This window comes from Amphibalanus amphitrite, unplaced genomic scaffold (assembly GCF_019059575.1).
Source record: "Amphibalanus amphitrite isolate SeventyFive unplaced genomic scaffold, NRLGWU_Aamphi_draft 000598F_arrow, whole genome shotgun sequence".
NCBI classification, from domain to species: domain Eukaryota; kingdom Metazoa; phylum Arthropoda; class Thecostraca; order Balanomorpha; family Balanidae; genus Amphibalanus; species Amphibalanus amphitrite.
The window spans coordinates 308,145-333,451 of record NW_024882092.1 but is presented as its reverse complement, the minus strand read 5'-3'; the positions used below and the strand labels follow the sequence as shown (position 1 = coordinate 333,451).

At 46.3% G+C, this 25,307-nt stretch overlaps 1 protein-coding gene across 1 annotated transcript in view; it reads right to left on the bottom strand.

Moving 5' to 3' along the window:
* LOC122394555 (transient receptor potential cation channel trpm-like) overlaps window positions 1-25,307 on the bottom strand; it is a 291,178-nt gene that overhangs the window by 93,833 nt on the left and 172,038 nt on the right. The window contains exons 6-8 of the mRNA XM_043391514.1: window positions 16,661-16,794; window positions 8,072-8,228; window positions 3,029-3,185 (exon numbers count right to left, since the gene is read on the bottom strand). Coding sequence (XP_043247449.1) covers window positions 3,029-3,185; window positions 8,072-8,228; window positions 16,661-16,794 — 448 coding nt within the window. The remainder of the gene's footprint in view (window positions 1-3,028; window positions 3,186-8,071; window positions 8,229-16,660; window positions 16,795-25,307) is intronic.

Sequence of the window (25,307 nt, the reverse complement as noted above, 5' to 3'; positions counted from 1 at the left end):
TCGTAATTCTCTCGTCAGTCCGCATCGAAACATATATGTGTTGACCTCGAGAAGTCAAGGTCAAAGGTTGACCTCAGGGCTCAGGTCACGTTACCTCAGGTCGCTTGACCTCAAGGTCACGTGATTTCAAGGTCATCATACATATCATTCGATGCGCCTTGGCGAACTGAACAGAATGAGACCATTTGTGCGGCTGCACCATTTTTATGTAAGGATTTATTAGCAAAAAAACGTTTGGTAGCCTTTGATGACGTCACATGCTCTTACAGTTGACCAATCGGAAGTAAGGCATCAAAGTAGTCAAAGTTGGTCATGAATCATGTCATCTATGGTACAATTGACCATGAAAACTTGGCCGTCCTAGCATAGTGACCATGAGCGCACCGGCCAAGTTGCCCCGCTAGTCCCGGCCAAATTACCCCATATTGCCATTCTGAAAACTGTTGTCTATAAAGTCATCACGGCTATACGGAATTAAATGAAATTACTCTTGGAACCGCTGAACACCCCCAAGAATGGCGCTATGATGTCTGAATTCGTTTTTTAGCCCAAATACTACATGTTATACAACTTTGTTAACAGAAGCAAAAGTTACCATTTTCTAATGAAATTAACGTTTTATTAATTTTGAATAAAACTACGAGGGGCAAAGTTTTGACATTTGTCCTCCAGTTATTTCTACCCATGACAAATGAATAGAGACTAGAGTTATTTCACTCACTTTTATGAGACATGGTACAGGTGGGGGCGGCCAATTTACACCACCGGCCAAATTACCCCACTCTCCCCTACTCTTGCACACCCCATATGGTAAGAGTACGCAACAGCAGCGGTTCAGAAAACGTCAGTTACCACTTCCATTTACGCTGAAGGATCGTTGCCTCATGGGTTGATGGCTAATTCAATTATCTTTAATATTCCACATTTGCGATTTCTTTCTTTCAAATATTAAACAAATGAGAGCAAGAAATCCACTAAGTGCGTACTCTTATACGACTTCACCCTATGACGCGTAAAACAAACTGACGCATAAAGACTGTGTTCAAAAGTGTGAGCGGCATCTCCGCAAGCACCTGTTGACAAATGAAAATCGTAGGTACTGCTCGGTCGCCATAGCAACAAGTAAGCGTCACAAATTTCGAACACTATCTGATTGCGCCAAGTTCGACTACATCGAGGACGATGGGTGATGGTTGCCAGTTGATTAAATTAATGAAACGCGAATAAATTCAATTTTTGTTTGAGATTGCGAGTTAAATCTGTTAATTTCAAATATCATGAAATTAGTTTTTGTATATAGAATAACTACAAACTCCTCTGTGCAAGGAATAAATCAAGGCTTATGAAAATTGTGAGTAGGGTTGGGAAAAGCAGAAAAAGGATCACGTGACTCGCGTCCCAACCTTATCTGCAAGAATCTTGAGCTCGGCAACAGTGAAAAACTAAGTTTCACCCAAATTCGTTGACACTTGTCCCATTGTACGGACATTTGGGTGCCTGCTGCCACCAGTGACGTCATCATAGTATGTTCATTTTTAAGAAACGATTTCCAGCTACTTACCGTGCACAATTTAAAATCGATTATTTTTTTTCGGTAAGACATTCTTGGCCAGACACTGAAGCTGCCAAAACTCACGAGAGAGCTTCGATATTGAACTTTGAGCCAGCGTCATTTTGAAGAAGAAAAAAAACTATAGTCGCTGAGCTCTGAGATCATGTCAAGTGCTCCATGATAGTTCGTTTTTTGGTGAATAACTGACCCAAAAAAATTGTTAAAGAGTCACGATTTTGACACCATTGTATTCCCCCTGCTCAGAACCCGTCAAATGGTTCAGTTAAGTGAGCTGACCTGACCTTTTTGCCTGGAGAAGATCAACTTGTGCGTTGACCTTCAGGCCAAGGGCAGGTCGAAGCCACTCAGGACACAAAGCTGGTCAAAATAATACATGCTGCATATCATTCGATCTGGCAGGTATTTCTGAGTCCATTGGTGGCTTTTCCAACTGGATAGCTCAATTCGTTTAGGAGTTATTGATGGGAAAAGTTCGATGACCTTATTTACGTCGACGTCACGCAAAGTCAACAACGCAAATATTTTTCATCGAACGTCGCAAGGTGTGTATGAAAGCTTGATTCCATCTTAGGATAGTCTTGAATCATTTCTCGCCTAAAAATAGATATTTCTATATCTCCCAATTGACTTAAAATGGTACGGTCACGTGACTGACCTGATCTCAGGTGAGCTTTATAAAAAATCCGAGATGTACAAGTTTTGATGGCTCGGAAGATCACTCAATCCTGTAAGTTTCATCTTCTTGTGAAAGATTTCCTGTCACTTAGGGTGTTGTGACTGCGATATTTTAGGACCATACAGAGGGTTACTTATGGCGTCATAGTTCAGTGACCTGACCTGAGCTGAAAAAAATGGTGTCACGAGATCCAGCTTAAATCAAAGGTCAAGCATACCGGCTTTTATTTTTTCCGTGACCAGCGCGTACCGAGTAATCGCAAAAAAAAACACATCGAGCGATGGGGTTTGCACTCGTGCCTCCTCTCGGCCGGGGAGGGCGACTGATCAATAATCAAGGTCAATATATGGGATTAGTGGGCCTAGATGTGACTCTGTGCGCACTAGTGGACTCCCTGAAGTAATTGGTGACTTGCTTGCATTCAGTTCAAGACCTAAACGGCTAATTTTCAACATAACACCGAGCGCCGTTACTTCAAGGTCACGCGCGGTTACTTAACATATGTTTGCATATATATGCCATTTTCTTCAAACTCAATGGCCCACTCTAAATTTTTTCACAGGTTGTTAAGAAGATGGTACGCAATAAAATATATAAAAATGAGCCAAATCGAAGGTGGCGTGTTTTTTCCTATTTCAATTTTTGTGCTTAATGTAAAACTCAAATGTAAAACGGCGTCCATTGATGTCGCCAATGATGGATACCCTGTAGGCGTCCATGTGGGTAGGTGGTGCCTCGGCTGGGCTGGGCTGGGCTGGGGCTTTGGGCGCGCCACTCACCAGTTCCTTGTGCCGGCAGCACTGGATGATCTCCGAGAGCAGCCGCTCGGCCTGCTCCTGGCGGGCCAGGCCGAACGTGTCGCGGACAGTGCGCACCAGGTGCTCCCGCATCTCGGGCACGGCCAGCAGCACGGCGCCGCCAGCGCTGTGCAGGTGGCTGCAGGGACAGAGCCACACAGTCACACACGCACCGCCAGTCCACAGTTAGACGGCGCATCGATTAGATAGGCGGATCTTTGATCTAAGTGGATCTCTTTACAAAATGGAGGGGTCGGACCTATGATCGCATAGGATCTCGCGACTAGTCTGTAGTAGAGATGTCAATCGTATGCCAACTCTTTGGTATACCGATACCAAACCGATACCAACTTGGTATTTGGTATTTCAATCGTAATGTGTTTGGTATTTTGTTGGTATGATGAACCCTCACTAATGTATAAGAGGCTAAGAAATCGGTAAAAAGTTGGTATTTCCCTCATTTTCCCAACTTGGTTTGGTTTCGGTATTTCCCCATAGTTTTGGTTGGTATTTGGTTTGGTATCGGTATTCCGATTTTCCGTAATTGACATCACTAGTCTGTAGGTTAGGTCTGGAGACTACAGACTAAATTTCTAGGTCTGTGGACTACAGACGACTAGTTTGTAGACGCGCTTCCCTGCCTGGCTGGAGGGTGTGAGACTGCCGTCCGCGGCGCCGGCCGAGATCGTGTTGCTGCAGACACTGGCCGCTGGGGACGGGCGGGCCACGCCCCAGACGGCCTTGCTGGCTGTGGCCGGGTCCTTCTTCATCACACCCAACCTGTCGTCAAATCATACCGGAGTCCTGTCGCCAAATTATACCGGAGTGACTCCGGTATGATTTGACGACAGGTTGGGTCCGCTAAATAAGGACCCGGCCACAGCCAGCAAAGCCGTAGCTGGGGCGTGTCCGGCTCGTCCACGGAGCCCGGAGGCCAATGTCTGCAGCGACCCGGTCCCAGCCTGCGTACACCATAAATTCCAAACTGACCCGGTCACCTGGTCAATGATGAGCATTATTGGTACGTGACTAGACTGAGCTTGCATAATTTTCCAACATCACTGGGGTGTCGGCACCCGGGTTGAACTCAGGTCATATGGTTTAGCGACCAACTGTCGGTGGAGCTCGCGGAACATCTAGGTGCATCCCCTGCATGCCACTGAACGAAATAAGCCTATCCTAAATGAATCCTTATGTAATCGCTGTTTACATTACTAGGTTATTACCGTTTCAACCAGATTGCTTGCTATTGGTTAGAAAAGCCTGATTTTGGACATTGTTTACGCAAGGAAAATGACACACAAGGACGAGGAAAACGCCTTAAATCTTTTTCAGACGAACAGATCGATGATTCATAGGGGAAGCGGGGGTAGCACCGCCATGTGGGAAACACCGCCATCCTCTCTATCGGCAAAACTCTGAATTGTAAATGTAAACACCCGCCATTTCGGTATCCGAACGGAAACGGGACGCCGCGTGAGGTAGGTTCCGCTAAGATTTATTTGATTTTGAGATCGCAATTGCCCATTTTGTGAATTTCAAACCATCGTTGTAATCATTTGGCATGTTTGAGCAGCAAGTAAGTGGTCATTTCAAGTCAAAATGCCTTGATTTTTACGTTAAATTTGAGGGCATGAAGTGCTCTTTGTTGAGAAAGGAATTACAGAAGAATCGCGTCCCGGCTTGTTTTGTTGTCGGGGCGTTGTCGGTCCATGACTGTGAGTGGGGTAACACCGCCATGCTCGGCGGTGCTACCCCAAGGGGTGGCAAAATGGATAAAGCCGCAATGATGATTCACTCAGCTCGGAGAAGAGCTTTAGTTAGGCCGCAAACGTCGTCTGTTTTTTAACCTCACGTTTGACTTCACTGGATGTTTCGAAATAAACGTGAATTTGTCATGCTTTTTATGCATATTGTCCGCAACAAACAGTCTGATCTGTGACAAACTAACAACCAACTCTTGTGTGTCTTATATGAGTTTGAGTTACTATTTCAGACAGCAGTAACGCTAACGCTTCCAAGGGTGGCTGTCACCGTAAGGCCGATCTGTGGATAACATCGCCATCAGTGGCGGTGCTACCCGCACATTTTTTGGAGGACGGAAAATGCAGGACTTGTTTTCAATGTCTGTAAAGCAGCGAAATTTTATAATGGAGCGCTGGAAACTATGCCAACATGTAGGAAAACATTCCTACTTTCGCATGAATGCAAAAGAGCTTCGTTTTTACTACGCATATCAGCTCGGTGAGCAGAAATGCTTAAGGTGGCGGTGCTCCCCCCGCTTCCCCTATGTCTCTTTTCGCAAGATGGACCTGATGATAAAACATGTTAATGATATCACAATGACCTTTACAAAATACAGGAATCGAAGTTTGGGAACTAGTGCTGCCACCTATAGACAAAACTGTACCACTCTTATAGTCTGATAAACCTAAGAAAGAACGGATTCAGAGCGCAACCACCATTGATGCACGTTTCGATGTTGAATAAAATATATTGAATAATATTTCTCTCACGACTTTTTACACGAATTTTCTTCGATTATACGCGTCCAGTGATCAAAACACGTGGCAAAATTATTCAGGAGGCTAAGAAGCTCTAGCTCCGTTCTTTCTTAGGTTTGCCAGACTAAAGTTCGACATCCACCATCAGAGGAAGACTGACCCAACGGGCGCAATTATAATTGAACGCTGTTGCCGAATCAGTTGAGTTATATTACTGCTTTTAGTGACATTGTGACGCTAACATGTCATGTTTCATTTCTATATAAAGTTTTCATCCTTAAGACAACCCACTTTTTGATTAGGCAGTGAAGTTTCGATATTATCATTTCATCCAAAAACTTCCACGACGTTTCGGGGGCATTTTTACGAATACCTCATTTTTCTCAACGGATTCGGAATCAGCATGAAAAATGCTTCATAATCCAGGCTATGGGCTATGACTCCATAAACTTTGCAAAAAGAGCCACCCTAAAGCGATTGATCAGTTACTAAGATTGGAGTCCAGTGTCAGAAAGGGTTTCTTTTATAACAGGCATACACCAGCTGTATTTAGAACCTATCCATGTCAGGTTAGATGATGATGCAAATAACAAACAAATTTACAGATGCTTTCAAATATATTCGAAAGAACACACAGGGCTTTCGGTTCATGGAACCTTGATCACTGTGCAAATCAAGGCCGTATATGAGAGATAGAACAGCTAGCCGTTTGTTTACATCGGTGACCCGCAAAAGATGACGTCAGCGGGTGTCTGCCAGTCTTCGCAAATATTTATTTTTGAGGATTTCAGCCTCTAACCCTCGCCGGACCTATTGGTTTTCTACATACGCGCCGGCCGAGGGGGGGGGGGCGGGTACGACCCCCCCTCGCCGTTTCGCCCCTGGTGGAGCTAGCGCGTCGCGGAAAAAACGAGCGTGTGCGCCGTTACGAGACGCAGAGACGAGACGCGGTCCAATGCCTGTAGGTCGTTTCGGTATGCAAGGAGGTCTTCTTTGACGTAGCGAACATTTGGTCTGCGCTGCGCCCATCGTCTATACGTTGTTACAGCCCATTCCGTCGTCTTTCTTGTGTTCGCTGGAACGCATTCCGCCACTCTATCTGCCAGCTCTTGGGAAGGCAAATCGCTGTTTTCTTCACTGTCAGTTACATCTGAATCCATGTTTCTACAATTACTTAAATCACATTTCAACAATCGTCCAAAGAAGTTTGGGCACCTAGGTCTCAAAGCTCAGAGTTATAAAAAAAAAAAAATCGGCTCGAAGCTAGTTTTGAATCATTCAGATATCTGATGGATCCTATTGGCCTTGGATGGATCTGATGCGTTATCAAGATTCATTCGATTCATTTAGTCATGTTTTCAATGCAGTTTAAAATGTATAAATTTTCATGAAACGTGCAAGTTCTTGCGAAACAAATATTTGGGCTCCACCACGGGAAGAAAAAGTCTGATTAACAATATTATTCCCGGGATTAATTTCTGTTATACCTTGGTTATACCGACGTTTTACTTAAAAAACTGAAATCACGCGCGCGTTTACAGACAGCCCTCCGATGCTGCAAAAATCACTCGTAATATCAAGATTTAAGCATACTTCTTTAACATGCGTGAACGGCGCAAAGTCGTAATAATATATAACATAATTATATAATATAATATATAATATAATTATATAATATAATATATAATATAATATATAATATAATTATATAATATAATATATAATATAATTATATAATATGATATATAATATAATAATATAATATAATATATAATATAATTATATAATATAATATAATGCTAATATTCGGGGAAATAGTTTCAATTCCCATAATTGATAGTTAACCCGGCGGCCGCTGGGCCTCCGCGCCACCTGCCGGCCGCTGGGGGGGCATATAGTTGCCCCCTTTACTTCTGCGACGATATCGTCGCAACGCGAAGAGATAGAGAAGCGAAACTTTGCACACATCTTCCTGAATACATAGCCAAGGTTGTGTCCAAATTTGGTGTCGATCCCATTTGAAATGACGTCACAGTGACGTCATAAATGAAATTATAGATTTGCGACTCTCATATTTATCACGATACATCAGATATATGGGACCGAATATAAAGGGTCGATTTTTGGTCGGAAACTAGATGGAAGTGTAGTTAGATGTTTTAGGATGACAGCAGGTGCTGTCTAGTTCATTTACAGTTGAGTTTCATGCTCAGCGTCATCAGAAACGGTCCATATTGGAAAAGGATAAAACTTTATGACGTCACTGTGACGTCATCTTAGGTGCTACAACCGCCAAACTTCCCTCAAACATTGCCTAGGCATTCATTTGAAGCTATGCCAAGTTTCACGTTCGTAGCTCATCAGGTTTCGGAGATATTTCACAAAAGGTAAGGGGGGGGGCAACTTTATGCCCCCCAGCGGCTCGTGGGTTTTAAGAAAAGAACTAGTGGCTATGTCGAGCAGCACGCTGCCACTGACTGGCGCCATGAGCGTGCGCCAGTGGTGGCGGCGGGGCCGTTACCGATAGACGAAGGAGACGATGTCGGAGGCGCGCCCGGTGCCGTCGCACACCACCACCGGCACCGGCGGCGAGTCGGTGACGTACTCCAGAATGGCGCGCACCGTGTTGCTACCGCCCTCGATGACAACACAGACGAGCGGCGTGCCCTGGCCACCACCTGTCAGCCACACCGACACCGTCACTCACACCGACCTCACACGGTGACCGATAGTCGGAATCAGACGATATGCTCGAATAGTTGTCAAGAGTTCAACACGAAACCCTATTCAGTCGCATGTAATAATGGAGGTTGGTTTTTTCAAGGCAGTGATGTCAATTAAAGAAAATCGGAATACCGACACCAAACCAAATACCAACCAAAACTGTGACGAAAGAACGAAACCGAACCAACTTGAAAAAAAAAACGAGGGAAATACCAACTTTTCACCAACTTTTCAGCCTCTTATACCGGGAGTTCCCGAAAAATGGACGGATTTAAAATTTATCTAAAAATTCTAAGAATTATCATATCAATGAAGTACCTTCACCAGATAAAAGCCAGTTCGGTGCTTTTTTGTTTGCTGCTAGTTACGGAGCGAGCGAAGCGAGCGGAGTCTTCCCTTAGATTAACCCGCGCCGGGCCGGTGCTCTGAGATTCCGCGCCGGGCCGCGGAAGGGGGTCGTGTCTGAACACCCCCCCCCTTCTAACTTGGCTCCTGGGCCACGTAGCGACACGCGGTAAGCGGCAATCGAAAGAACGTCCAAAATAAGGACGAAAACACTTCGGTCATTTTTTGGGTCAGGTCAAAGGTCAGGTCACCAGAGGTCACCAAAGGTAAAATGTTGACTATTTCAACATTTTGGAAACTGCCAACGGCTTTCTCGGGAACCGATAGAGCTACAGCGCCGCGGAAAAGCGCATTCGATAGCCCTTTCACAGACCTTTCTGAGTAATGTTCTCAGATTTGACCTCAGGTCAACGGTTTAGCCTCCAGAGGGCAAAAACTCCAAAAATAGCCGTTTTTACGAAAAGCGTTTTTTCGGCAATAACTTTTGACTCAGAAGAGACATGACAATACTTTTGCCAGCATCGTGTTTCTCTTGTCGAGACGCGTCGAATGAACTATAATTTGACCTTGAAAGGTCAACTTGAAAATTTGACCTCAGGTCAAGGTCATGACCTGACCGGAAAAGGTCATGTTGCACATCAGTCGATCCGCAACGTCCAGCCGAACACACCTAAGGCGTTTTCAGCGCTCTAGCACGCCTCTATCAGAAGACATTAGCGAAAAACTGTTAGATTCTGTTCGTGACCTGAGATGACCTCGGGGACATAACGAGGGGTCACAGTTGCCATTTTCCGGTTCAGTGTGTCAATTTTACCTACATCTCGATGTTTGAGAGTGTCTAGAATAACGTTCGTGCAAAACAGACGCTTTTCAATTTTCTCCCATTGACTTATAATGGAGAGGCCGCAAAATTGACCTGACCTTAGGTCACCGATATCAAAATTCCGAGATATACATTTTATAGATAATATTGCTCTAATCAATCGCTGAAAGTTTCAGGGCAATCGATCAATCGATGTAGCTATGACGAGCATTCTTATTTTTTTCTGAGGTGAGGTTACTTGGGGTGACCTGGTGACCTGACCTAAGGCGACCTGGGTCTGAAATTTTCACAACATGTGCGGAAAAGATGCACGAACAGGTGTGCCAAAAACGTCCGCGCCGCCGTTTTTGAGATATCTGCGACAAACCGCAAGGGGGGTGTTCAAACACCCCCGGCACGGCGCGGGTTAACGGAAATTTTTGAGTATGAGACGCCGGCCGGCCGGCCGTGCGGACGCTTTTGCGAGGCTTATATCTCAGCAACCACTTGACCGATCTACACGCGGTAATTTTTGTAGGGTAGCTTCATTCCTTCTACCAAGTATTGGAATATTCCCGATGCTTGTGAGTGACCCCTTATGCACGTGCCACGTGCAAAACGAAGAGAGGTCAGTTTTGTAATTGTTGCAATATCTCGGTAACTACTTGGCCGATTGCGCTGAAAGTTGGCATATAGGTAGGCACCCACTAGGCACTGCATATCCATGTGCCAGAGTTGGGGTGCTGCTGCACGTGCGCACGTGCAGGAGTCGTTTCCAGATCTCGAGAACGGCTGGACCCATGGCGCTCAAATTTGGTACACGGTTAGGGACCAGTAGTAGGGTGCCGTGCACAAGTCAGTTGGGATCCATTTTGCACATGCGCACGTGCAGGGTGCCGCTTCCAGATCTCGAGAACGGCTGGGCCGATTGTGCTCAAATTTGGCACATCGCTAGAGACCGGTTAGTAAGGTGCCGTGCACAAGTCAGTTGGAGCTACCCCCTCGAAATTTCGCACGTGCAAGGCCCACCCTCTCCTCGCTCCGTTACTCGCCCCAAAGGGCGTTTTACTGGTCTTATTCGCTTTCTGTAGCCATACGAAAAAAAGACGTGCGACCAAGATACTACATTTACAATTCAAGGCGAAATATGTCGTGGAGGCCGGCAGGAAATTTAGGAGTTTTTAAAATCGCATAAAGCCCCATCAATAATTTTAATTATGGGTTGCTGCGGACATTTTGAACACAGGGAAGCGTCGCAAACCTGTACAAGACAAGAAGTGATCGGTAGCGAGTCCGGAGGACACCTGGAAGGACACGAGATTTGGATAATTTTGGTTTGAAAAATATGGCGGGCGTGAGTGAGACAATGAACGCCCAGCGACGCATGGCAGCGCTGTTTAGGCTCTGGACGGCGTTAAAGTGACCATCCCACCTTAACATTAGTTTTGAGTTGAGATAGCCAAATTGGTGGCCATGGCCTGCAAATACCAGTTTGGGCACTTACAACATCGAAAAATGCTTGAATTCGGAGATATGGAATTTCAAACTTGCAGTTTTCGGATTCTAAGGGGCTAATGCATTGGAATGCCCCCTTAGAATTTGTGACGTCAGCGGAGATCTAACGATTTTTAAATCTTAGACTAAAACCATCGTTAACACGTGGTTTTCTAACACGTTAACACGTTAACATCGTATACACTGCTTTGCGCGCAACGTCTGCCGCTCTTCGACGCTGCCAAATTACTGCTTCCAAATAAGTCGCTAGGAACAGCGGAGATCCCAAAAAGTAAACAAAAGTAAAAGCCTAATAACTTGAAAACCAGTGAATATTTTTCGGTGAAATTTGGTAGATATTCATTTTTTATCTTTCCGAGCCAAGGACATCACTTTTATGCCAATTCATCAACTTTTTGAAGGTGGGAGGGTCCCTTTAAAGAGGAAATTGGAAGGTGATGTCCGGCTGATAGATAGCCAGTGCATGCAACAGGACGGAGGAACCGCTTAAACGGCCGCCGCAGCCCGTGACTGGCTGCGACACGCTTCGAGGAGCGGCTCCTCTCTCGGCTGGTGGCAAGCATGACCCGTGCATTATCCGGACCTCAACGCCCCTAAAATTCCTACTTGAGGACATCTGAAGGTATAAAAATACGGAATGAATAGGAGAACCATCATTGGGCTGAAGAAATAAATTAAGTGCGCGGCTCGGGGCATGCGACCGGAGTTCTGTCTCGCGGAGGTGGCACAAGTGATGCAGCACCCGTCTTTGTGCCTGGAGTGTTTTGGTACCCTACCCATCGGGCCATACCCTACCCTACCCTACCCATACCAAAACTACCTACACATAATTAATCTTCTCATACCCGATTTAACCCGGCAGTTGCTGGGGTATTTCGCCACCCACCGTTTGCTGGGGGGGGGGGGGGCGTCAAACGCCCCCAGCCTCGTCGAGAACCAATAGGCGCAGCGAAACGCACGAGGCGGCAAACGAAAGAACGCGACGAGACCCTTCAGATGAGTACTTTAAAGTTGAATTTTGAGGTCAAAGGTCGGGTCAAGGTCAGGTCAAACAACTGAAATCGGGCTTTCAGTAGCATGGACTTCAGGACTTCGCAATGGGCGCCTCTCGTCATAAACTGTCAAAACGGTAAACGATCCATCATATAAGGCCTACAAGAGTGTCAGCTCCATGTATGGGTCAGTCAAGCATAGGTCAGGGTCAAGGTCAGGTCAACCGGGTAGGCACATATCCCCGAAAATCAAAACGATATTCGCAGCCTGTGACACATGTTTTATGGGTAATTTGGGACGTAGAACACGATGGTCACATTCATTTTATCATATGTGTACGTGTTTGGCTCAAAAAGTTCAATTTAAGAAATGCGTGTATCATGGTCGTGAAGTAGTCACGAGAAATTGCCAAGATTCAGTTCAAGGTTTTGGAAAATGCGGAACGATAATCAATAATCGAAGATAGCCATTTGATTGTTCATGGTATTGGCAGTCTAATGGCGTTTACGGCATGTCTGTATGTCTATTCTGTGATTTTATATGATTTTTTAAACATATGCCGTTTTTGCTCGAAAACTCAGAAATCATGACGTCACTAAAACATCGATATCTCAAAAATTTCCGACCGATTTTTTTAAACTTTGTCACAATAAACTTCAATCAATTCCCTACAGGTACCGTAAACGGGGGTGACTTTGCCTTGCTGGGTGACTTTGCCATGCTTCTCAAAAAATGCTTTAGGGTGATCTCCAGTGATATTTTACGAAGAATGTAATAATTTTTTATGCACAAATGAAAGATAATTGATGGGCCTTCCAACATAACCAACACTGAGAGATAAATCACCATAAAATACCTAACTGGGCTCCATTTTATTTGAGTCATTGAAATGGTCAAATTTGAAGAGGTCCGAACTTTGTATGATCTAACCATGTTTTAGACCAACTGCGATGCTGAAACTCGGTATGGTTGATCATGACAAGGCTGTTAAGCTAGCATATCCAACAAAACTGGCATTTGTCACTTCATATAGCTAACATTTTTGGTGGCAATTCTTCCAAGTGAATTGCAGGCCACATGGGGTGATTTTGCCACCATGTTATCAATGCAAAAATGAAATACTTACCCGATGCAATTCAAAATAAGTTTTAAATTTAGCATCATTTTGATGTCCAAACTGGTTTTTAAAACGTAAAAGTTTATATGTTGAACATTAACACAGGAATGCACAGTGGCAGTATAGAAAGGCAAAAATAACCAAAATAAAAAATGGATGAAGCTGGGCCCAACTTTTCAGCACAGCCATGATCATCTACAACTCCTGAGCTTCCCAGTAGGACTGGCTGAAAAAAATCTGTATCATTTTATAGATCAAAATGTTGATAATAAGGGTGTCGGTATGTTCCCGCAAGAACGTCCTCTTTCTGTTCCTCTTAATGCCGCTGGAAAAAGCGGCAAGGTCCTAGAGTACCGATACAATAAAATCTTTGCTTATTTATCTATTCTGAACCATTTTTCAGTTTCTATTTACTATCAAATATCAATTATTTTCAACAAATATAATGTATTATAAAAAGTAAGGCATCCCTCCTTTTTTGTACATCGTTTAAGAGCAAAAAACCTCGAATTGTTTTATTTTTTCCTATTAAACAATTAAGGATGGGTGCCCTTCCTCATACAATGGAACAAAAAAGCTTGAAAAGTATTTGTTAGTGTTACAAAACATTATTTGGCATAGTGGCAGAGTCACCCCTTTTTCAGTTTAACTTTGCCACGACTCATTTTCCTTAAAAATCATATTTTTAGGCAATATATGTATAAATACGATAATAGCAAAACCCAAAGAGCTTATCTCCATCCGTGTTTTGAACATAGAGTCATCCCAATAAGTTGACAAGCTAAAATAATACAAGCGTCTAAAGTTGAAAACATGGCAAAGTCACCCCCGTTTACGGTACCCAAAATTGCGCGTCTTTTTTATGCTATGGCCCGGCGAAAAAGTGGGGGCATTTAACGCCCCCCCCCCCAGCAACTCGCGGGTTAAGTGATGTACCAAATTTGAGCGCAATCGGCCCAGGCGTTCTTGAGATATAAAAGCGGCCCGCTGCACGTGGGCACGCGCAAACTGAGACTCCTGATGACTTATGCCAGCCATCTTTCTAAATTGTCCCTATCAGTGTACAAAATTTGAGCGAAATTGGCCAAGCCGTTCTTGAGATGTAGAAGAGGACCCTTCACGTGCGCACGTGCAATCGATCCACTCTACCTGTCACACATGACCATGCATCGCCAGGTTAGTGCCCCCTCCACCCACAGTCCAAATTTCAGCGCAATCGGCCCAGTAGCAGCTGAGTTATTCCTAGTACAAAAAATGTGTTGTTTACTGGTAAGCGCATGTTTGAAGTGTTTTCTAGCATTGCAGCCCATGCTTTGATAGCTACATATTGTCAAAGGATATATATTGACTATTGAGTAGAAAAAACATACAGCACATGGGTGGACGCGTTTCGTCAGAGACTGTATTTCTTTGTCGATATTCGGGTGTTGAAAAGGTCTCTGACGAAACGCATCCACCCATGTGTTGTATGTTTTTTCTACTCAATATACATGTATCTAATTGTCTATACATCACTCAACATATTGTCAAAAGTTAATGACCTGCCGGCCATAAGCCATCGATCGGCTTTTGTCGAAAAATACCTGGAACGTTAACAAAACACGGTCGTATGCTTGAGTCCTTTTCACAAAAGTTTATTGACGTTGTGCTGGCAGCGCCGATAAACATGGATAAACATATCGGTCTCCAATCTTATTGGATCTTTAATGCATCTTATTCATTAAATTTGCTGGATTACAATAGGGATTTGCAATCAGTTTCAACAAAGTTGGTCTTATTAGATGGTCTACCGTATTTGGGTAAAGGCAAAAGTCACGAACTATGCTTTTTAGGAAATAAAAGGTGATTTAAAGCTTCAGGTATGTCACGAAACAAGCAAAAAACGAAGCTTATTGCATGTCGAGTGCCAGAATACCAGATTGAGGAAAGGACTATGGAAATATATGCGGAAAACGTTTCATTTAAAAAAAGAAAAGAAAATATGTAGCTTCCAGTTTTCACAATTACATTTATCTTTTACCACCTTACAGACAATTCGTTCAGAGACATCAGCCATTCAAGCCACTCTCATACACTTTATTTCGAAAATGTAGCAGACATTTTTTCGTCGAGGGGAAATCACGCAATTTGATTTTAAGGATATAGAGGATTCTTCATGGCTCCGAGTGGAAGATAAGGATATCTTAAATCCTAGCGGGTTACTGAAAAACCGAGCGACGAAGGAGCGAGGTTTTTCTGTAACACGCGAGGAAAAGATATCCGATCTTCCACGAGTGAGCCATGAGGAATCCTATATCTTTCTATGTTGAGGTTTATTCTTAATTAATTAAATATTATATCTAACTGTATTCATCTATGTAAAAAAAGATTTAGAGTAGTTTGTTTTTATTTCATAATTTTCATACATAAACAGCCATTAAAAATGCCGTTCGGTTATTGACCTATCATCAGTTGAACTCTTGATTTTTGGCTATGAACCCTCGAGACCTTATCTTTGCATCTCAGCGAGATGCAGAGATAACAAATTCTTATCTTTGCATCTCAGAGGAGTGCGAGATAGAAATATCCCTGCACTGTATACCCAATGGCAAATAAACCTCAACTAGAAAGATACTCTTGTAAGGTTCATCATATTCCATATTTTTCTCTTCTTCTGAAATCTTGGACAGTATTCACTATTCAGACACATCGAAAATGACTGCTTTGATTTAAAATCATCTTACTGAATCAACTGCATTACACTTAGTAACATTTAATTCGCGAGTAATAAATATTATGAAACGAAAAGATTAAGACTGATGGACTGATGTTGATCCTTTATATATGGCAGGCAAAAGATGGGTCCGAAACTTATTTCAAAAGTAAAATGCAGGCGGAAGACTTCCAATTATGTTCGATTTTTGTTTCCGCTGCTCGTGCAGTGCTGAGTGAAGCACTTTAAACGACCGGCAGCTGCTAAAAAAAAAAACAGACTATAGACGGAAATTTCCAACTAAGATGATTTTTTTTTACTCATTTATATCTGTCGCCTGAAGAGAGAGCCTCGCGGAAAAAGACGAGCGAGTGCCCCGTCACGAGACGCAGCGATTAGCATTAACCATGCGTCGGTAAAATGGGACAATCAGAAGTCAGAACACTGGGCATGTCCAGACTTAAGGCCGCCCCACACTGGATCTCGCATGCGGGTTGCGAGTTTGCGGGTTTTGAGTTTGCGGGCATAATACTAATTCATACAGTGATTACACCGTTCCCTTATGGTCACTCCATGAATGCAGTGAGGCCGGTACACCTTCAGAAAATTACATATTGTCGTAATACCAGCACAACGAACCAAAATTAGACTCCAACGAAAAACTCGCAGACCTCGCCGAACTCGCAGATCTCGCAACTAGGAAAATCGAAAGTTGACTCAAAACGAACTTTTGGAATGCGATGCATGGTAGCTCGCAAGCTAAAAACATGAAGACTCGCTTGTTAGATGGTAGTGTGGGTCACTCAGCATAGATTGTATTATTTAATTCTGAAGAAACCGGAAAACCCAAAAACCCGCAACCCGCATGCGAGGTCCAGTGTGGGGCGGCCTTTAGGGAGCTCGTGTCCCTGCCGCTACTCACGCGTCATTTGGCGCTGGCTTGAGATGTGCTTCTCCAGGGCCCGTCGCAGCACATACTCGGCCCCATAGCGTCCGGCCGTGCCATTGTCCGCCAGCAGGAAGTGGGTGTGCCGACTGTTCAGGGACGCACATCGGCTGCCGGCCAAACGTCCGCCCAGTTAGCCGAGAAGCACCACCGGTGGCACACTTGGCTTGAGCCGCTGTTACCATACCGCCAACCCAAGACAGTGACGCTAGACCGCGTATTTACACATTGCAACCGAGCTCCACCGTAGAGTATCTCATTTCCGTCGTAGTGTATTTCGCTGGGTGCGTATGTAATCCCTGGACATTATGAACTCTGGCCCATCCAAGGCACTGGCCATTTCGACACTGGGCATATCGTATCCTGGACATTATGAGCCCTGGCCAGAATGAATGCTCCCCTAAAGACAGAGTTGTTGTACTGGGACATGTTAATTGGTAAAAAGTGTTGTTGAACTGAACACAAGTAAAGTTTATATAAAGGTAGCTTTCAAAGGCTTCTGTCTTCTTCATCAGCCATTCGAGTGTTATAAAAATACATACAGGGTGGACCAAAAAGGATGGAAACATTTTGAACTCGCATAAAATATGTGTTATTGCATGCAGGTGACTGAAAATGATACCAAACGAGAGAACATTTCGTGGAAATTCATAATGACATCTCTCTCATCTGCTTTCTCTCTTTTTCAGTCTCTCACAGCAAATGTTTGAAGAGGCCACCTTTGCGAGACAGGCACAGAGCGGCCCGCCTGCCGGCTGACGCGATAGCCCGATGACACATGTCCTCTGGTATGACTCGCACAGCCTTGGTGACCGCTCTCTTCAGATAACAGAGACTTACTTAACCTTCCTTGTAGACCTGGCCCTTGAGATGACTCCACACACATTGCTCCAACAGACGGTAAATAACTTTTGAAAATACCCATCTGTTCCCGCATTACAATTTGCTTGCGGGTTTCCCCAGGAATAGCGCGGCGAACGCGGCCCTTGATTTGTTTGCGTGGCGCACTGCGCGTCGTGGCCAGTGATTCGGCGCTGAGATATCTGACACGTGGGCTATGCCAAAGGAAGGAGAGAGTAGGTGACAGAATAGATGATATTTATGATTATGTTATTATCCAAATGATTTGCCAATATGTTACTGACTTGTTACGTTACTGATTTAACCATTTATTTGCTTTATTTCTCATAATTTTGGCTGTGATATTCTATGCTTTATATGAATGAGCGTCATATTTGTATCAATTATCGTTTTTATGGACTGATTGTTATTTATGTGTATTTTTCAGTTATTACGTACATCAAAGAGGCGACAATAGATAAATCCTATGAAATGAATCTTTTGCCTGCCGTAACAGTAATAATCTCTCCTTCCTTCTCCAGTTATGGCACAATGAATTCCTCTCTGGCCCAATGGGACAAAGCCGTACCAGGGTTTCCCTCCAGTGTAGTTATTTGCTTGAATTTTGAGGTGTGTTTTTAACTAACAGTGTACCTACCCATGATTGATCCTGTTTTATTATGTTGAAGTTGGCACTAACTGTGGCACATGACTAACATGAACTGGTAGTGTAGATTTAGAACAGAATTTTGTTGAATCCTACCTACCTCGTCATTCCAATTACCTGCACACCATGGATCCGACTGATGATCAAGAGCGTGTTGTCACAAGGCCCGCCCAGGCACTGAAAATGACTGAGAAGGGTTACCAGTACCAAAAGGAGTTGAAGCTGAAGATGTTCAGACAAATGCTGATCAAGCTGGAGCAAGACGGAAAGATGCTTCTGGATGATCTGACATCTGAAGATGATGAAGACAGGATGCAGCAAACAGTTGCAAAGATCTCCAGATGGCAGCACACTTACATTAGACTGAAACAGACAGATGGTGACCTGCGTTCTCTTCTGGGAGGAGATTATGATGAGCACAGGACAACGTATGAGCAGAAACTGATGGAGTTGGAGGTCATGAGAGCAACAATTGAATCTCTGACACCAGCCCAAGGAGAGGATGTCAACCAAAAGAAGGCAAAGGATCAAGATGAATGTTCATCTGCGAAGAGCAGGTCATCAAGATCAGGAATGTCAATGAGAGCCCAGCTGTACATGTTGAAAGTAAAAGAAAGCCAAAGCACAGTGGAGCTCAAGACAAGAGCAGCTGCTCTTGAGGAGAAGTGCCAGCTGGAAAGAGAAATGAAAATGATGGAAACCCAAATGCAAGAACTGAAGTGGAAAGAAGAACGACACAAACTGAACACTGAACTGAAGATTCAGCAAGCAAAGACAGAAGTGATTAACACAGACATGACAAACTGTGCCAACCCGCAGCTGACCGCAGTTGAACCATCTCCACCCCCAGGTCCTGAGCCAGCAACTGGACCAGTGACTGTGTCTGTGTTGACTGAGCTTCTTTCTCAGCAGGCTCAGAGAGATCGTCTGCCTCAGATTGAGCCAAGCGTCTTCAGAGGCGACCACACGACATTCCACATGTGGCTGAAGGCTTTCGAAGCCTACATTGAGGCCAGATGCTCGTCACCAAGTGAACGACTCCATTACTTGGGGCACTACACTGCTGGAGATGCTCGGAACTCCATTCTCGGTTTCCTACAGCTGAGCTCAGAGGACGCATACATGCAGGCCAAGAAACGACTGACAGACCGATATGGCAATGCCTTCATCACTGCCAATGAGTTCAAGAAGAGGTTGTACAAGTGGCCAGAGGTGAAGGTAGGAGACAGTAAGTCACTCACTGAACTGGCTGACTTTCTTGAACAGTGTTTGATGGTTTCAAACTCCATGCAAGAGCTGAAGATGTTTGAAGGCATGCATGAGATTGACATGGTCATCAGAAAACTGCCAAGGTACATGAGTGACAGTTGGAGACGGGTGGTGGACAGGTGGATACACGAACCTGAAGATGGTGCCATGCCTCAGTATCCTCCCTTCTCACAGTTCGTCTCTTTCATGAGCAAGGAGGCAAGAGTCTCTTCTGGTCCTGTGACGTCACGGAATCGGGAAGAAGACAGGAAGAGACCACCGACAAAGAAGGAAAGAAACACACATGTGCTTCTTACATCTGTGCCAGTGAATCAGACACAGGAAAACCTGCAGCTTCAGCAGCAGCACTGTGTCATCTGTAAGGACGATCACTCCATGGATCAGTGTGCAGCGTTCATGAAGATGTCCTTGAAGGAGCGGCAGGAGCTCGTTCGGCAACGAGGACTGTGTGGAGGCTGCCTGAGACGAGGCCACAGGTGGAAAGAGTGCAGGAGGAAGCAGCAGTGCGAGAAGTGCAAAAGACTGCACCCTACTCTACTGCATGATGAGAGCCTTCTGAAGCACAGCAGGACGGCTTCTGCTTCAACAGGAACCCAGACGACGGCCACGTCGCTCCATGTGACATCCAGTGACACGAGAAGTGTGAGGCTGAAGTGCACACACTCAATGCTGGTGCCCGTCCAGCTTGAGCATCGAGACTGTCCAACCAGCAAAGAGATCGTGTACGCGCTGTTGGACCCACAGTCCGACACCTGTTTCGTGAAGGATTCTGTGTTGCAGAGAATGGGTGTGGATGGTGAAGAAGTGGCTCTGGAAGTGAACACGATGACCGGGAAGACTGTCTCCAAAAGTCAAGTCATCAGGGGCTTCACCATCCGAGATCTCTCTGGAAGCCAGAAGATAGAGTTGCCTCCCACATACTCAAAGGAAGACACCCCAGCCGAACGTCAGCTCATTCCACGACGTGAGACTACAGCCGAGTGGACACATCTACGTGAAGTCTCCCGAGAGCTGCCAGAGTATCGTCCCGAGACTGAGATCGGTATCCTCATTGGTGTCAACTGCTCGAAGGCCCTGAAACCCCTTGAAGTGATCACAGGTGGAGACGACGAGCCGTGGGCGATTCGTACGAGCCTAGGCTGGAGTGTGGTTGGCTACATGGGAGAGGCCGAGGAAACTGACGGACAAGAAGACTCTGCGTGCCTCTTTATCTCGACAGAAGCAGGCCCAAAGAGGATTCAACACTACGCGTTCAGAGTGAGAGCCAGAGAACTACATCCAGAGCAAGTCGCTAGAATGTTTGACTCTGACTTTGACCCACAGAGAGACAAGGGCAAAGCGATGTCTCAAGACGACAAGCAGTTCCTGAGGATAATGGAAGACGGTATGCACCAGCTCGCGGATGGTCGTTTCGAGGCTCCACTTCCGCTGCGTGAGCCAAACACCAAACTGCCGGACAACATTGAACAAGCTCAGGGCCGTCTGCAGTCCCTAAGCAGGAAGTTCAAGAAGGATTCCGACTACAAGGACCTGTACGTCAGAGCTATGGAAGAGATGCTGGCCAAAGGGTACGCCGAGCCCGTCCCTGATGAAGAAATCGAGGCCAGCAATGGACGTGTGTGGTACGTCCCACACCATGGCGTCATCGAAAAGAGGAAAAACAAAGTCAGAGTGGTATTCGACTGCAGTACCGAGTACCTTGGACGATGCCTCAATCGGGAACTGTTGCAGGGACCTGACTTCTCCAACAACCTGGTAGGCATTCTGACGCGGTTCAGAAAGGAGAAGATCGCGCTGACATGTGACATTGAGGCGATGTTCAACCGAGTCGTGGTTTCACCGCCGGACAGAAACCTGCTGAGATTCTTGTGGTGGCCGGGAGGTGACGTGGAAGAGGAGCCTGTCTTGTACAGAATGACCACGCATCTCTTCGGAGCCATCTCGTCGCCTGCGTGCGCCATGCACGCTCTGAACCTGACAGCAGAGCTGTACGCGTCGAGACACGGAGAGGAAGCAGCCGCCTTCGTGAAACGCGACTTCTATGTCGATGATGGGCTAGCTTCAACGCCTCGAGCAAGTACGGCCATCTCGCTCATCGAGAACACGACGAAACTCTGCGCTGAAGGCGGATTTAAGCTTGGAAAGTTCGCCAGCAATGACTCTGCAGTTCTGGGAACCATCCCGATCTACTCCAGGTCCAAGACGCTGCAGAATGTGAACCTCTTGAAGCACAAGACTGAGCTCTGTGAGCAGGCACTAGGAGTAAGGTGGGATCTGTTCTCTGATACGATCCTGTTCAACATCGACATCCCTGAAAAACCACTGACCAGGCGAGGCATACTTTCAGGTGTCAGCTCTGTTTTCGATCCGCTGGGGCTGATCTCGCCGATCACGCTTCGTGGAAAGATGATCATCAAGGAGCTGTGTGGCCAAGACTGCACATGGGACGACCCAGTTCCTGAGGAGCTGGGCCTTGAATGGCTTACCTGGAGGAAGGAGCTGCTGAACCTCTCGGCTCTGAGGCTCCCGAGGCAGTATGGAGCCAACATGCGACCGAGCAGCGGCACGACTAGATACGAGTTGCATCACTTTTCCGACGCCTCCATGTGTGGATATGGTGCATGCAGCTACCTACGAGCTATCCGAGACGATGAGGTAACCTGCGACCTGGTGATGGCCAAGTCGAGAGTGACGCCGAAGAAAGTCATCACTGTCCCTCGCCTGGAGCTCGCGGCGGCAGTGCTGGCTGCTGAGCTCGGTGAGTTCCTGGGACACGAACTGGGCATCCCTGCGTTGGAACAACACTACTGGTGCGATAGCCGAGTTGTACTGGGATATATACGGAACAGTTCTCGAAGGTTTCACGTATATGTTGCTAACCGTGTGCAGCTGATCAACAACCACACGACCCCCGATCAGTGGCACTTCATCTCTTCAGCTGAGAACCCTGCTGATGTGACTTCTCGCGGCAGTTGTGTGCGAGAACTGGTTGACAATCATCTCTGGTGGCATGGACCAGCATTCCTCTCCCTCTCAACAGATCTACCGCTGGTGGACAACGAAGAAGTGGTAGATGAGCGAGACCCAGAGGTGAAGAAAGCAGCTTCACTAATGACCAAGAGCAGCGCACCCGCAGCAGTGTATCCTACTCTGCTGGAACGACTGGAGCGATTTTCCTCGTGGTTCACCGCGAAGAAAGCAGTGGCAAACTGCTTGCGGTACATGAGGAAGCTGCAAGAAGCGAGCAAGAAGCGTCGTGCTGACAACAGTGAAGGAACTCGGACGCAGGATCAACTGCAAGTACAAGACCTCAAGGAGGCTGAAGTAATCATCTTGAGGTCGCTGCAGAAAGAGACATTCAAGAACGAGATGGTTCTTGTCCGAGGGCAGTGTCACAATGGAAGTGAAACACTCGAGAAGTCGAAGGACAACACGGAAGATGATTTGTCCAGCTTTCAGCTGAAAGAACAGAAGAAGAACAGCTCACTGAGAAAACTGGACCCGGTTATGAGACACAATAGCCTCCTCTGTGTTGGAGGTAGGATCAGGCGGGCCAGCCTGCCTCAAGAGGTCACAAACCCGGTGATCTTACCCAAGAGCAGTCATGTGACGACTCTCATCATTCGTCAGTGTCATGAGAAAACAGGCCACTCTGGAAGAGAAATGACGCTGGGTGAGATCAGACAGCAAGGCTACTGGGTCATACACGGACGATCAGCGGTCTCGAGCTACGTTCTGCGCTGCGTGCTCTGCAGAAGGCTGCGTGGCTCAACCTGTGGACAAAAGATGTCTGATCTCCCGTCCGAACGGCTGGAGCCGTCCGCTCCCTTCACGTTTAGTGGTGTGGACTGTTTCGGCCCCTTCTTTGTGAAGGAGCGTCGAAGTGAGGTGAAACGGTGGGGACTTATCTTCACCTGCCTGAGTTCTAGAGCGGTGCATCTGGAGACGCTCAACACTATGTCAACCGACTCATTTCTCAATGCGTACAGGAGATCTGTTTGTAGAAGGGGACCTGTACAGCGACTATACTGCGACAACGGCAGCAACTTTGTCGGTGGACAGAGCGCTTTGAAAGCTGCACTGAAGGAGATGTAATCAGAGGTCACAAAAGCTTTGCTGAAGGACCAGTGTGATTGGATCGAGTTCTCATTCAATCCCCCTCATGCCAGTCATATGGGCGGGATATGGGAGAGAATGATCCGCTGTGCCAGATCAGCACTGACCAGCCTTCTGGTCACCAACGGACAGCAGCTGGACGACGAGCTGCTTCGGACCATGATGTGTGAGGTAGAGGACATAGTCAATAGCCGTCCCATATCTGTAGTTGATATGTCTGACACTAACAAACTCGAACCTCTCAGCCCCAGCCTCCTCCTTACACAGAAAAGTAGAATAGTTCTTCCCTTTCCTGGTAGGTTCTCTTCGCCGGACCTGTACGCCCGCCAGCGGTGGAGGCGCATCCAACACCTGGCGAACGACTTCTGGGCCCGCTGGAGAAGGGAGATCGTCTACGCTGCACAAGAGAGACGCAAATGGACGAAGGTTGTGCAGAACATCGAGGTCGACGACATCGTTCTCGTCGTGGACGACGAGCGCCCGCGCTCGGACGTTACGGTCCAAGGCGGACATGAGGACAGGTGGCGCCGCCGCCACTCGCATAGCGGCGGGAATGTGAACTAACCTGTTTACCATAAGGCCGCTGTGCTAACGGCCGCTGCGGGCGCCGTTTCGGGCTAGTTTTGACTTTGTACCGCAATTAATGGTTTATTTATAATAAAAAATGGACTAGCGAGAGTCGTGCCGGAATCAGAATTCAATGTTCTACAAAACTAAGCCATTTTCATTGTGATCACGTCATCGACTTCACCGCCCGACCCAATAAAGCAGAAATATGTCGTGTCACCGGTGATTACACGCAAAAATTCTTTGGCATATAGCATAAAAACCAGAACACCTTTGACTGCAGCGACTATGCGGTACTACAGAAAATTGTATGGCCTACCTAATGGTGCCAATTTCTTAATAATTAAGCTGAGTATTTCGTCGCCTAACTCTTGTAAAACCGTATGTCCGCTTGTCTATGGAGTTTGGACCGTAACGGAGTGGCCGTTGGCGCGTGTCGTCGCTACGCACCCGAGCGGCGACCACCTGGTGCGGAAGGTTCGCGTGCTCCTGGGCGGCTCTGAGTACGAGAGGCCGGTGCACCGCCTTGTGCTTCTCCTGCGGAGGGACTGTACGTGATTTCCCGTCGAGGAAGCCTGATGTGGATTGGTCAGGTCGACCAATCGGAGCACAAAGTGCTCAGTGATCTGCTACGGACTATATTGATCAGTGAGTGGGATGATCAGTGAGCGATCAGTGAGTGCGCGTGCAAAACTGAACTCGCCAGAGGAGCGTGACGATGTGTTGGGTGTTAGGGTGTTACGATGTGATCTCGCGTCGAGATTTAGAGGAAGTGCAAATTTTGTTCAAATTTGGGGGAGCCATGTTCCCGCATTACAATTTGCTTGCGGGTTTCCCCAGGAATAGCGCGGCGAACGCGGCCCTTGATTTGTTTGCGTGGCGCACTGCGCGTCGTGGCCAGTGATTCGGCGCTGAGATATCTGACACGTGGGCTATGCCAAAGGAAGGAGAGTACTGAGTAGGTGACAGAATAGATGATATTTATGATTATGTTATTATCCAAATGATTTGCCAATATGTTACTGACTTGTTACGTTACTGATTTAACCCGGCGGCCGCTGGGCCTCCGCGCCACCCGCCGGCCGCTGGGGGGGGGCATATAGTTGCCCCCCCCTTTACTTCTGCGACGATATCGTCGCAACGCGAACAGATAGAGAAGCGAAA